The sequence below is a fragment of the Aplysia californica genome, unplaced genomic scaffold (assembly GCF_000002075.1).
Source record: "Aplysia californica isolate F4 #8 unplaced genomic scaffold, AplCal3.0 scaffold00083, whole genome shotgun sequence".
NCBI lineage: Eukaryota > Metazoa > Mollusca > Gastropoda > Aplysiida > Aplysiidae > Aplysia > Aplysia californica.
Window position 1 is genome coordinate 1351083 of NW_004797353.1, and position 15319 is coordinate 1366401.

The window sequence follows — 15319 nt, forward strand, 5'->3', positions numbered from 1 at the left end:
TATAACGGTGAACGCGCACCGGGTGAGAATAGCCAAAAGACTCGCCTGCACTATTCTCATCCCGGGTGAGAATAGAGGTTTCCAAAGCAAAAACTAAATCACAAAAAAATCCCTTCACGCCCCATTCACACCTTACAAACACACCACACACACACACACACCACACACACACACCACACACCCGCGCACGCGGGCCACTCCATTCGCAAATAACCAAAATATCACAAGAACGGAATCTGCTCGGAAAAATAAAGTTCAAGTTTATTTTCCAGAGTGTTCGGAGAAATAGAGCCTCCCAAAATTATATTCGGACTCTGGATTGAGTCCAGCATGACGTCCGTTCCGACTTCTGACTTTTGTTCCTAAATATTTCCAGCATTTATGAAAAGTTTTCTATTATAATGATGACAATCGAGACGTGAGCTGTAATATATCCAGTTACTAGATCTATAATATACATGCCCTCCCTGCATCTTTTAGTATAAACTGAACAATCAATTTAAGTTGAGTTGACCTAGCCGGGGGCAAGGTTGATTTAAAATGTCTACCAATGAGATGGCTCGTAGTGTCAGTGACCTCGCACTCTCGGCTTGTTGGGGGAAGAGGTGTTGGGAAGTGGCTACGGCTGTCGATTTTGTGCGATGTGATTAAAAAAAAATATTATAGAAAAACTATAAAATCCAACAAAATGAAATAAAATGTGTGGAAAGACAATGGTGGTGGAAGTAATGATGATGCTGTAGGCTAATGGTGGTGGAAAGACTCTGATCAGTTGTCAGTTACCATGTACTTAGACACTGCCATTGGGCAATGAGAGTGCAGTCTTTTGATGTTTGACACAATTACACAATTGCACAGTCCCAAGTACGTAATTTCTAGTTTTAATTCTGGTTTTACGTAAAATCCCCCATCGACAGTTATATTTTATGTAACCTCCTTACATTCACTTAATTTACTCACTTAGAAGCCATGTCTGAATAAATTTTTAAAAATTTTTTTCGGACCCGAGGAAATAGATAAAAAATCTAATTTGACTCGAGTCCGAATAGAGCTGGCCCTTCTTTGTAGTCTATAGTCTATAGTCTCTATACTGACTACTGAATACATTATTTTAAGATACAACATGACCATTTCATGAAGATCTTGATCTATGTCTCGTCTTCTTCTTCTAACCCAGTAACTTTAATATAGTCTCTAGTAGTAAAGTTCTTTTGTCTCTACTAGTCTGCAGCAGGCTGGGCTGCTACTGCTAGGTTAGGCTGGAGGTGTACACTACAGTGCACTGACAACTGACCACATAGGCTACTATACATGGACTTGACTTTCGTGGAACTTCACCACTTGTCCAGACATGGCGTCCATCCTAGAACTAGAATACTAAGAGTCGTAGAGGCTAGACCATGTTCTCTTAAATCTTAGCCTGTACTGTGCAGGCCAATGGCCTAGACTATAGAGCTTATAAATTTAGCAATGCCAGGCGCTCGCTGAACTTTTGCCTGGAAATTGGGCTGCCCCGGGGCGTATACATGTGTACATTTATAATAATTTTTGGTACATTTTGGATCGAAGGTAGCCCTTTCCAAAATAAAGTTACAGGAATACGACCTGTGAATCATGAATCAAAATGAATCATGAAACTTGGCAAACAACAATCAGATGAAAGGCCAAGGCCTACTACATGCTAGGGTTTAATGCCTACAAATGTATAGAGCTGTAGAAATTGCCATGTTTGTGCGATTATATTGAGGCCTAGGTCACAGGGGTCCATGTCAGATTTTTGCTATCGACTGTGTTGTAAAGGAGGTAATTGAAGAACAGCTCTGAATCTGTCAAGATCAAAGTTATATTGATTATTAATGATTCTGTAACAGATAGAGTAAATTCTAATTTCTGTCCTGTTTGTATGTTCAGAATTGGACCAAAGTAGTTTTTAAGAAAAGATGTTTGAAGACATGTTTGTAATGTTTGAACCTGTCTGCTTCACAAGGAGTGGGGCTGGAAGCTTATGTTTTTAGGAATGAGTGGTGCTGGAGGTGTGTTGTAGGAGTGGGGCTGGGAGTATGTACGTTGTGGCAAAGAGTGAGGCTGGGGGTGTGTACGTTGTGGCAAGGATCCAAGTAGGGCTGGGGGTGTGTATGGTGTGGCAAGGATCCAAGTAGGGCTGGGGGTGTGTATGGTGTGGCAAGGAGTGGGGCTGGAGGTGTTCTGTAGGAGTGGGGCTGGAGGTGTGTTGTAGAGTTGGGCTGGAGGCGTGTATAATGTGTGGCAAAGAGTGGGGCTGGAAGCGTGTTATAGGAATGGGGGCTTGTATGTTGAGGCAAGGAGTTGGGCTGGAGGTGTGTTGTAAAAGTGTGGCTGGAGGCGTATACATTGTGGCAAAGAGTGGGGCTGGAAGCGTGTGTGTTGTTGCAAAGAGTGGGGCTGGAAGCGTGTGTGTTGTGGCAAAGAGTGGGGCTGGAAGCGTGTGTGTTGTGGCAAAGAGTGGGGCTGGAAGCGTGTGTGTTGTGGCATAGAGTGGGGCTGGAGGCGTGCTATAGGAATGGGGGTTTGTCTGATGTGGCTAGGAGTGGAGCTGGGGGCGTGTCTGATGTGGCAAGGAGTCAGGCTGGGTGTGTGTTGCAGGAGTGGGGCTGGAGGCATATACTTTGTGGCAGAGAGTGGGGCTGGGGGGGGGGGGGGTGGCAAGGAGTAGGGCTGCAGGAGTGTTGTAGGAGTGGGGCTGGAGGCATGTTGTAGGAGTGGGGCTGGAGGAGTGTTGTAGGAGTGGGGCTGGAGGAGTGTTGTAGGAGTGGTGCTGGAGGAGTGTTGTAGGAGTGGGGCTGGAGGCGTGTTATAGGAACAGGAGCGTGTATGTTGTGGCAAGGGGTGGGGTTGGAGGCGTGTGTGTGTTGTAGGAGTAGGGCTGGGGGTGTGTCTGTTGTGGCAACGAGTGGAGCTAGGGATGTGTTGTAGTAGTGTTGCTTGAGGTGTGTTGTATGAGTGGGCATGTTGTAGCAGTGTTGCTGGAGGCATGTTGTAGGAGTGGGGTGGAGGGCATGTACTTTGTGGCAAGGAGTGGCGCCCCAAGGGCCAGTGTGACAGGTGACAGGATTCATGAACTGGAGGAAAGATACCCTGCTCCACTTTCATTAAAATTTTTCTGTGAAAATGTGGTAATGTTACACCAGTGTTTTTATATATACATGAATCTATCAAAAATCTATGGTTGCCCTTGCTGTAAACTATGTAATATAAATGAAAAGCCTCCTACAGCTCTATTAGTAGGCCTACTCTTATTTCTAATATAATTATAAATATAAAAAAGACTGGATCAGAATTTTGTGTTGCTTTTAACACTTTCTCACTATGTCCACTTTTCAAAACATAAGCCCAGCTGACTGTATTGCGCTGGCTGACAATTAAGTGGCTATGTTGTGACACAGTGAAAGAAGTGATTTTGTTAGTTTTAACTTTGGTTGTGGCATATATCCTATGTGAGGTCCTGAAAATTTTTGCCACTCATGGAACTTATGTTTTATTTTCCCAGGTTTTGCACCCCACGATGACTGAAAATCTTCAAATAAAAAAGATAATACCTTCTCCAAGTGAGCTTTTGATTGACAACAATCGTACTGAATCAGATCTGAAATGTTCGGTGCCAGGGTGTGGATATATTGCCACTACAGTCTCAGTGCTGGGTCTGCATCGTGCAAAGGCTCATAACATTGTAAGGATTTAAGTAACATTTGCAAGGATTTATGCAACATTGTAAGGATTTATGTAACATTTGTAAGAATTTATGGTATATTGTAAGCATTAATGTTACATTGTCATGTGATATTGTAAGGATACATTACATATGTATTATTTTTAGAAAGTCTGTTCATTCCTGAGGTACCTTTCTAACCTTTCCACTGACAGATTCAGATTAGGTTTTAGGTTCCGGTCTACTTTAATTGTAATTTACTTACAACTTACAGTGTTCTTTAACCCATGTCCACCTGAGTTGCCTCCAGCCCTGAGCAGGCACGCCCACCTGGGCCGCCCCCAGCCACATCCACAAATTAAGGTACCCACACTAAAAACTGAAATAAGTTTCCCTCGAAACAGCTACAAAATTAGAGGACAAATAGAAAAATCGTCCCAGCTGTCTGGGGTCAAACCCATGTTTGGTGGGGAATCTTTCCGAGTAATATATTCCACTGTGGTGTAGTCTCAGAGAAGTATATTATTCTGTTATGGTTTAGTCCCTGAGAAGTTTATTATTTTGCTATGGTGCAGTCTTAGAGAAGTATATTCTGCTATGGTGTAGTCCCAGAGAAGTATATTCCGCCATGGTGCAGTCCCAGAGAAGTATATTCCGCCATGGTGTAGTCTCAGAGAAGTATATTCCGCTATGGTGTAGTCTCAGAAATATATTCCTATATGGTGTAGTCTCAGAAATATATTCCTATATGGTGTAGTCTCAGAAATGTATTCCTATATTGGTGTAGTCTCCGAGGTTTGGATGACCACTGCTGTTGAATACTCCCTCAGCTGCTGTAATGTGCTTTGTGCTTCTGTTCCTCAGAAAAATGTTGTTGAGAAAAATACAGTTCATCACTACCACTGTCCTGTGGCCAGTTGCTACTTCAACCAAAATTCAGAAAGATATTTTAAGACTTTGGACATTTTAAGGACTGTGAGTATTCTTGAATGCTGCGTATAACCATGCTGTGAGACCTTAGCCTGACTGTTGTGATTGTTTTTATGAACGTTTTACTAGCAGGAGACTGGACAGGGAACCTCAAGCTGGACTCTTCTTTCTTATTCAGAACATTAAAAAAAGATATATGTTTTTTTACGCCTCCATCGACACAGTATATATATTCTCTACATTGGTTCCCACCTGACACTCAACTCTCACCTGTGGCTCCACGAAGCTGCAGCATGCGCAGCGGCCGCACCCCGATAACCACTTTGGCAGGCGGGCTGAACCAGGTAGAGGGTAGCTGGTCGGGTTTCAAACCCACTAGTGAGATAATTAGGGTCTGTCTCCCTACGCATGCAAAGACTGACTGCGGTGGACTGCGTGGACGAAACCACTCGGTGGTTCAAAGAGCAGAAAGGCAGTCCCAGCAGAGCGCCGCGGAGCGCGACAAGGGCACAGTGAGACAAGAAGACACTGCTGGCCATCCGCTGCATCCCAGCCCATCTCCGGCCGTCTCGATTTCGTCGTGCCACTGGAACTAGATGGACCTTAGAGAGTGAGGCTGATGACTTTGCGCAACTCTCCCTCACTTTAATCAAATTCAAGTCATGACTTCATCATCCCCACCCCCATCATCACCCTCATCATTTCTCAAGTCCTGCGGCGATGGACGAGTGGCCAAGTGACAGGTGTGGACACACTGGCAGTTATAGTCACAACTCTACACGTAGGCAGTCCAGGCCTTGTGATCGCTTTTCAGTGAATGAGACAGTGCTGGAACTCGGCAGCCACCTGGGCGACGAAGCAGCCCTCTTCAGGATAGCACTGCTTCCCCCCACAGCCTGGGGACGGGACTAGAAAAGGTGTCCTAAATATTGCCTGTCTCACCCTTCCTTGGCCAGCATGCCGCGGCTGGCAGGGGTCCCACACCAGCGGTAAGAAGAAAAAAAAAAAAATCTAAGATGACCATCACCCTTGGCGCATGGAATGTGCCCTCCTTGGCCATTCAGGGAGTAACCGTCCTGAAAGACGAACGGCCCTCATTGCTAGCGAACTGGGTCGATATAAAGTACAGATTGCCACCCTCAGTGAGACTTGCCTCGCTGAGGAAGGACAACTCACAGTCACAGAGCACTCTGCCGGCTACACATTCTTCTGGATCGGTTGTGGACTCGACGAGCGTCACGAGGCAGGGTTTGGTTTTGCTATCAAGTCCAACCTGGTCAACAAGCTGACAGCTCCCCCTAAGGGAATCAACGATCACCTGATGACTGCCCGCCTCCCGCTCCCCAAGAAGAAATTTGCCACGCTAATCAGCGCTTACGCACCCACTATGACCAACCCCGACGACATAAAAGGAAAATTCTACGAGGACCTAAAGAAGACCATCACAGCTGTACCCAGGGCAGACAAACTCATCATCCTTGGTGACCTCAATGCTCGAGTCGGCAGAGACCACAAGTCGTGGGAGGGAGTGTTAGGGAAACACGGTGTTGGCAACTGCAACAGCAACGGACTCCTCCTGTTGGAAACCTGCGCTGCCCACGATCTCCTCATCACCAACAAGGTCTTCTGCCTGCCCAATCGTAACAAGACATCATGGATGCACCCACGCTCCAAGCACTGGCATCTACTCGACTACGTCATCGTCAGGCAAAGAGACAGACAGGATGTGAGAGTCACAAAGACCATGTGCGGTGCAGAATGTCGGATGGACCATAGTCTCCTCATCTCTAAGATGAGCCTCAGAATCACACCACCCAGGAGGCCCCAAGGCATCAAAGTGGCCAAGCGACTGAACGTCTCCAAGCTCAAGAACGATCTTGTCAAACATGCGCTGGTAGAAGAGCTAGAGAAAAAACTACAACCAAGCGACATAGACCCACATGCTGATGTTGAGACAGAGTGGGCACGTCTCCGTGACGCCCTCTATGATGTTGCCTTAGACATCATTGGCCCCACTACCCGCAAGCACAAAGATTGGTTCAACGACAACAGTTGTCACATCCAGACAATATTAGAGGAGAAGCACCGACTCCACAGAGCACTCCTAAATGACCCCTCTTCCACCTCAAAGAAAGAGAACTTCAATACGGCCAGGAGGAGAGTCCAGTTCGAACTACGACGACTACAAGACAAACGGCTCAGTGAGAAGGCGGACGCCATCCAGGCCTACTCAGACAGGAAGGACATGAAGAACTTCTTCAGCGCTCTCAAGGCCGTCTACGGACCCACTTCGTCAGGGCAATCCCCTCTCCTCAGCGCAGACGGGGGCACGCTAATAACAAAGAGAAAATCCTTGAGCGCTGGGCACAACACTTCAACAGTGTCCTCAACAGACCATCTTCCATCAACAGTGAAGCCATTGAAATACTACCACAAATGCAATCGACAACACTCTGGCAGACCCACCAACAGAAAAAGAAGTAATACTCTCCATCAAACGCCTGTCCAGTGGCAAGGCACCAGGTGCCGACTCCATTCCAGCTGAAATCTACGCCTCTGGAGGCCCAACACTAATAGAGAAACTGACAAACCTGTTCACCGCCATGTGGTTACAAGAAAAGCTGCCACAGGAACTCAAAGACGCTTTGATTGTCCACCTTTACAAGCGCAAAGGAAACAGGAACACCTGCGACAACCACCGAGGCATCGCCCTGCTCTCCATCGCTGGGAAGATCCTGGCTCGCATCCTGCTCAATCGCCTGGTTGCACACCTGGAACGCGACCTGCTCCCTGAGAGTCAGTGTGGATTCCGCGTGGGGCGCAATACTTTGGACATGATCTCTGCTCGTCAACTACAAGAGAAATGCCAAGAGCAGAACCTTGGACTCTACTCCACATTTGTGGATCTGACGAAAGCATTTGATACTGTCTGCCGCGAAGGGCTGTGGAAGATCATGGCAAAGTTCGGGGGTCCCGCAAAGTTCATCGTGATGGTCCAACAGTTCCACGATGGCATGTCAGCAAGAGTGTAAGACGACGGCGTGTACTCCCAGCCCTTCCCCGTCACTAATGGAGTGAAGCAGGGCTGCGTGCTGGCCCCCACTCTGTTCAGCATGATGTTCTCAGCTATGCTGACCGATGCGTACTACGACGGAGATATTGGTGTCGGTTTTCGTTACCGCACTGATGGAAAACTCTTCAACCTTCGGAGGCTGCTGGCGAGGACTAAAGTCCATGCAGGCATAGCCCGCGATTTCCTCTTTGCGGACGACTGCACGCTGACCAGTACTCAGTCAGACATGCATGGAAGCCTGGACCGTTTTTCTAAAGCCTGCGAAAATTTCGGCCTCATTATCTCCACAAAGAAGACCGAAGTTCTGTACCAGCCAGCACCATCGGCTCCTTTCGTAGAGCCCCATTGCACCATCTATGACCAGAGACTGGCAGTAGCAGATAAGTTTGTCTACCTTGGCAGCACCCTCTCTTGTTCGGTCAATATCGATGAGGAAGTGGCCTACAGAACTGCTAGAGCTAGTTCAGCCTTCGGTAGACTGAAAGACAAGGTCTGGGAGCGAAGAGGACTGAGCCTTAACACCAAGCTCAAAGTGTATAAAGCGGTAGTTTTGCCATCCCTGCTCTACGCCTGCGAAACGTGGACAGTCTACAGCCGGCATGCCAAGCAGCTCAATGCCTTCCACATAAGATGCCTCAGGACACTGCTTTGTATCAAGTGGCAAGACAGAGTCCCAGACACTGAGGTACTTTAGCGGGCCAAGATGGAGAGCATATACGCTATCCTACTGCGCTCTCAGCTCCGATGGGCCGTCCACGTTCACCGCATGGACGACTCTCGCCTCCCTAAGAGGCTACTCTACGGTGAACTGACTCAAGGCAAACGCTCTCTCGGCGCACCAAAGAAACGCTTCAAAGATGCTCTGAAAACATCCCTGAAGAGTTGTGATATTCCCCATACCACCTGGGAAGAAGCTGCTCGCGACCGCACAGTTTGGCGCTCCTTAATAAGATCGAGTGTGGCGAAATTCAAAGAAAGTCGCGTCAGAAAGAAAGAATGGAGACGGCAGCTGAGAAAAGACCGAGAGAGCCCTACCTTCCAGCCTAATTCAGCCCCAAACATCCCCTGACCCCACTGCAACAGACATTTTCGTGCAAAGATCGGCCTGATCAGCCATCTCCGCACACACCCCACCCCTCCAGTGATGTGAAGTCAAGGTCATCTTCGCTAGCGAAGGACGAACATCATTTAGATGTCAGACTTCTGACCTGCTTGTCAAGGCCAACTTGGGCTGAGAGAGATATATATAACATCCCAACCGAAAGATCTGGTCTGAAAGAGATGCAAATCCCAGCAGAAAGACCCGCACTGAGAGAGGTGCAACATCCCTGCAGAAAAGCCCAGATATTCGATTTGAATTCTCTCCTCTCGAGGATCGAACTCGGGTCTGGCATGTGCAACAGACTGCTACACCATAGATGTAGGTTGTTTCTCCTGTGACGCTAGACTGTTTAGTTCAGTGTTGGTTCTGGGACAGGAGACTGTAGTGGTGCTGTTATTTTAAGAATTGTGATGGGATTGTAAAGAAAAGTAATGATTGCATGGGAAGTTGGTTCATTTTTTGTATTGTTGATGTTGAGTCCATTTTTTGTTGCCACGATTTCTTATTTTCTAGACTTTTTTAGTCTTGATTTGTAGTCTGTTAATTATCTTCTAAGAGGGAAATCGCTACCTGTTATGGTTGTGACATTGCTTTTTAAAATCAGTTTTCAAGGTTCACTGTGTTAAAGTGTGTCTTCTTTCATGCAAATGCACGCATAATAATAGTTTGTTAGTTTGATTTATGCGCACCGACTATGCACTTGGAAAGGTGTATTGAAGCGATTTAAATTTGCACGTAAATATTCTTGTTTCCCCTTACCATTTCAGCACTATATGAAGCTACATTCTGACAAGAAATTTCTGTGTCAAAAATGCAAGAAAGCATTTGGGTTGGAGCGAGATTGTCTTCGGCATCAGAGAGAGTGTGGACAAGAGTTCTCCTGTGTAGACTGCGGCAAGACGTACGCTGCCAAATCCTCACTCATCGCACACTGTAACTACAACCAGCATAAGAAGCCGGAAGCTGTTATCTCGTGAGTTTTGTTTTACGGTCAGGATTCATCCATGTAAAAAGCAAATTTGTTGGAATATCTCGGGTTCTACCATGGTATTAGTAGGTACCAGAAACTAAATTTTCAAACTAGCTGTATGCCAAATTTATCTGTTCCATTTGAAAGGCCTATATCCACTGAGCATTTTGGTACCATTCTTTAACCTCTCCGTCAATTTTTAAGAAAATTGTAGTTGTTTAAAATTTGATCAAATTTGTTAAAGTCAGTCACTGGCTGCAACCCCATGTTTGACAGACAATAAAAAAAGTACCAAGTGCACTAAACATCTCCACATTAACAGAGTACAATCACTATTACAAATATATGGAGCCTAATTTTTTTCAAGACTGAGATCTTTACCAATCAGTATTTTATCGCTTCAAACACGATGATCTGTCGTTATTTCGACAAAAACACCGAGCGTTGACCCGGCCGGCGCCGCACCGGCCCCCGCGGCGAGCGAGTCGGCTCTATACTGTAGTGTACCCCTTTAAACATTTTGACGGTATTTTTAAAAGCTTTCTATAAAGACGCCAAAGGCTAAACTAATGTCATGGGAAAGCCCGTTTAAAGCTCTACAGTTCTCCGCCAATGAAAAGACGGTATTTAATTATCCCTCGTTCCGCGAAGCATTTGAATGCACGCGTGTCAATTTTTCAACCGGCCGACCTCGCATTCCGACCGCGAGGGGCTTCGCTTTCGTCGGCGATTCTCCAGCTCCTAATAATCGGACATATAAACAACTTACACCATTGCAACGAGGAAAAGCTGAACTTTTGCAAGGTGTACGGCATTTGGTGTTTTATAGCGAAAGAGCAAAGAAACAGCGATCGGAATTACCCCGATTTTACCGATACCACGCGGTCGGAAGGCCGCGAGTGCCCGCGAGGCCGTGTTTACGCTACCTAGTAATAGTGAATAAAAGTAAAGTATAGTCTCCATTTTTAAAAAAATTGCTTCATTTAGTGTGCAACATCAGGATCAGGAGTCCAAATGGGGGAGAGGGGTAATGTGAGGGGTCACTGTGGACTGGCAGTTCTCTGTCAAGAAGAGGAAGCTGCCGGCTATGATATAGCTGAGATGTGCGGAAACAGAGGGGGGGGGGGTAGGCAAAGCGGGGAGAGAGGGCTTTACTGTTGGGGCGGCAGCTGGTAACAATCCACCAGGCAGGAACCGTCATCTTGGTGTAGCATTTAAGCATTTTGCTGTCACACACAGTAGACCTGAGTTCGATTCCCAAGTGGGGAGAAAATTTTTATTGAGTGTCTTAGTCTTTCTGCTGGGATGTTGTATCCCTCTCAGCCTGGTTGGTCCTGACTGGCAGGGTCGGAAGTACCCCTTCTAAATGATCAAAACTGTGTCAATGGGAGCGTAAAACACCAACATTAAAAAGAAAACAAAAATGAACAGGGAAGGGCCATCAACAGCTCCTTAGACGAGAGTCAGTTACAGAAGAAAAGTGCATAAGTCCACCCTAGGTGGAGTTGTTTGATCTTGAATGTAGAGCTTCGTTTGTTTGTGTCTGTCTTTTCTCCTTTCACTCTCCTCTTCTTGTCTTTTTGCCTGTAAGTATTCACCATCGTTTGGCTGGACATTAAACGGAGTGTGCTCACCTGCTTTATCATAACCTTTCACATTCTCCTCTTTTTGCTTCTTGTTAAAGATGCTGTTAAAAAAAAATTGATCCTGATTTTCTATCTTGTGATCCTGATTTTCTACCTTGTTTGCAAATTTCAGAGAAGCAAGACCAAAGGCTGAGAAAAAGAAGGCTAGTAAAAGACAAAAGAAGGATGTTTTAATGAGAAAGGGGCCTGTTCCGATATTACCCAAACAAGTAATTGCAGACCCAGACAATTCTGAACCTTCACTTGTGCTGCCTTCGACTGCCGTACAACAGCAAGCCGTAAAACTTTACCACGTGGATGCGTCTGTTGGACCCGATGTTGAGAAAGTGACACCCGAACAGCTCACCACTCAGGCTGTGCAGACTGTCCGTTTCAAAAGAACCGCTAGCATTCAGACATGTTTCCATGCTTTCTGCGAGACAAACAACCCCAAGATTGTGAAACTATCTACAGGTATCCAGACAGCCCTGCCGTATGAGTTTCCAGATGGCGTCAGACGTCGTATGGCGGAGACCCAGACACGGGAGTCTATTCTACAGACGGCAATGAGCGCTGCGAGGATCCCGGTCCTCAAAGTTTGCCGGGGAACGCAAAAGTCTCAAGGGGAAGCGAAAGCCCTGAAGAGGAAAAAAATCCACGTTGGAGCTCAGACATCCACTCCTAGCCCTGCCAAAAAGTCTTTGTCCACAACCAGTGTGCCTCTAGGGAGCAGTTCTTTACCGAACCAAAAACACTGTGGTCAGGTTGATCTTGTGAACTTGAACCAGTTTTTGTCCTCAATATCGACACAGACAAAGCTGAGCTGTGTGGATGAACAGTTTGCTGCGAGGACTTTAGAGCCGTGTGCATCCCAGCACCTACAGCACATACACACTCAGACAAACTCAGTTACAAGATGCAGTGGTGTGCAGGCTGATTTAATGCTGACAAGAAGTGATCAAGATACCCAAACAACTTTTCCTGGCTTCCTGAAAATGATGCAAAGTGACCATTCTGCATTTTCCAATTTCCCCACACAAGACTGCCACACTCAAACTGCTCTCCAGAGCTCTCACTGTGAAATTGAGCCCATCATCAACAACATTCAGACCCAGACCCATCTGTCCTCCTTGAACCGCCCTGCAAAACAGGACCAGGGCACAGTCACCTGTCACACCGTGCACACAGCGGGCCACGGAAATGATGCTGATAGATTCCCCTGCTCACACTCGGCGATGGAGTATGGTTACCTTGATGATGTGTCTCAATTTAGATCTTTTTCACACCGGGAACCCTCCTCGCTTCCTCACGCAGGCCCCAGCAGTAACACTGAGCCAGCCAGCACCAGACGCTCGGTCAGTGAAAGCACCATGGTGGCCCCAGATGACCTGACGGATTTGTTGATGGACGTTCTCGAGAACACGCAGACGCCGCCTGCCTCTCCTCCTCTGATTTTGCGACCAGCGCAGACAGTTCAGAGTATGTCTCAAGATGGGATCCCTCACCTTTCTTCCTCCTGTCCACTGAAGAGTCGTGCTAATAAAGGAGAGTTTTCTGGCTGTGGTCAGCTGAGAGGTAGCCAGCTGGGGCACAAGCTCTGTGATCTTGTCACCACTCACGACGCGGCTGTCGGGGGATCAGACGGCATCACGCAGACATTTGACCTTGGCTGGGATATGGGCACACAGACAATGACAGACTTTGTCACCGACATGATGACCCAGACTGGTGATGACCTCCTGGAGTTCCTGACCAGCGACATCCAGACCCAGACCTTGGACGATATTTACAGCTCATTACCTCTGACTGCTGAGTCGCCCCTTCACAGCTCGGAGAAAATGGCAACAACAGACATCGCCATACAATTGGATGTCTCTGACTTCAGCGGAGACCACGCCAGCACTCAGACCGTCGGGAGTGGTGTGGACGATCAGACTCTGGACTTGAGGGACAACTCGTTCGCTTTCCCCCCGGAGATGGCGTCCGTGGGCTGTGGCAGCAGTCCCAGGATGGGTGGCGATGCGGTCATGGTTGGACATGATGATTATTCTTTGTTGTATCCCCAAGAAGACAACTACATGGACGTGATAACTCACAGTTCTGTCACCGCAGGTCAACTTGACAGCAGACCAGCAATGAGCTTGCCATACAAGAGCACAGAGACTTCAGAAACACAAACCTCTCACGATCCCTTCTTTTCAAATTTATTGAATGCTGAATTAAAAGAATCTTTTTCACAATCTCTGGAGCCTGGGGGAAAAAAATCTCTGGAGAACTCTCACACCCAAACAGCTTTAGACTCCGTGCTGCCGATGTTGTGTTTTGAGGATGTCCCCACAGTGCAGTTTTCTCCATCTTCAAAAACTATCGACAAAACTGTGGCCACTGACTTCCCAAGCACTGGCAGAGAAACGGCAGAATGTCAAACTCCGTGGGAAGATTTCTTTAGCTTTGTCGAGGACTCGGAGACTCAAACTCACGAGATAAAACCTTTGAGTATCGGACTGTCGATCGGCATCAACAGCCACACACAGACAAGCCACAGCCAGCATCCCATGGGGCAGTTCGTCCTGACCGATTCCTTCACACAGACGTGTTTGGATCAGAACACACAGACGCAGCCCTATGACATGGAGGATCTGTTGAATCTCTGACTTACAACATACAGTATAGCACGGAAAGGTCGAACACAGAAGACTGTAAATCACACATCCGTCGAACTGTACCTACGGTCCCTGTTTTTTTTTCTATTTCATCTTTGAAAGATATCCCTTGACTTGAACTATTGATTCCTCCAACTACCGAGGCAAGTCCCGACGAATTTGAGCTATCCGTGTTATACTGTAATAATGTAGTACTGTTCTGCATGCTTTACTTTTTTTGAGGGTTTGGGAGGAGGGAGAGTGTTAGGGAGGAAGGACAGGATTGGTGTGGATTTGCAAACCACGAAATCCTCAGGGCACGAGCTCTCAAGGTTTAGGATTGGTGTAATCACTTGCTCCTCTAACTTTCTGTTAAGCCTGGACCATTCAGTCATTCTTTCCTTTGACTTAACTTGTGTTGGGATTGGCACTGTTTTATTGTTTCAGCACAAAATTAAAAATATTTAAATATAAGTAAAATTTATTATTATTTGAATATTATCATAATTTAAATTATAATGACAATGTGCTGTCTCAATTACTAGTTCTCTTTCTGAAACAGTTTGTCTCACAATAGTTGTATTTTTGTTATAACCTCGGCAAATGTTTTTTTGCCATTTGATGATTTTTTATATACCCTGGGGTAATGCTACTGACTTTAGGCCATTCTCGAAGGGGGGATATTAATCATGTTCTTATACACAGTAGAATTGTAATTGTAAATGGGCTGATTCATCAATGTCATGCTCATAACTGTGTCTGTACTGCAACAGGGAACTGCTGCTTTTTCTTTCCTAATCCTTACTATCGTCATTCTTCCTCTACTTCTTTTGTATGTTTTGTCACACTCTTGTGACACACTATTTCCGGAGTGCCTTGATACTGATAGTCGAAGCAGACTTTGTGCTGTTGAAGCTAGAGAGGTGAGCAGAGTAAGACTGATTCTCTGTAAGTGTAAGGACTTCTCTGTTGACATCCACCCTGTAAAATCTCTACTAAAACAGAAAAAAAAAAAAAAAAGATGATTTTATTCTATTTTTGCTCCCTGCAATGACAAGGCAATCCTTGTATGTTGATGAAGGATTTTGTGACATTCTCATCTCCAGTCTCTTCTTGCACCACAATCATCCTCTGGTGGCTTCTTCCACCAAAACTTACTTTCAGAGAATCTCAGCATTGTTGTATGCATTCATACTATGTTTTTATTAGTATTAGTTTCAAATTATCTTTCAAAACCACATCTACCTTAGCAGTTTACAAGCACGCACAAATGGACCACATACAATGTATTA

At 46.2% G+C, this 15319-nt stretch overlaps 1 protein-coding gene across 1 annotated transcript in view; it reads left to right on the plus strand.

Moving 5' to 3' along the window:
* Positions 1-14749, plus strand: part of LOC101860880 (ATM interactor) — a 16131-nt gene extending 1382 nt beyond the window's left edge. The window contains exons 2-5 of the mRNA XM_013080385.2: positions 3527-3706; positions 4550-4660; positions 9558-9763; positions 11519-14749. Of these exons, the coding sequence (XP_012935839.1) occupies positions 3542-3706; positions 4550-4660; positions 9558-9763; positions 11519-14039 (3003 nt within the window). The 5' untranslated portion in view covers positions 3527-3541 and the 3' untranslated portion in view covers positions 14040-14749. The remainder of the gene's footprint in view (positions 1-3526; positions 3707-4549; positions 4661-9557; positions 9764-11518) is intronic.
* Positions 14750-15319: the final 570 nt, after the last annotated feature.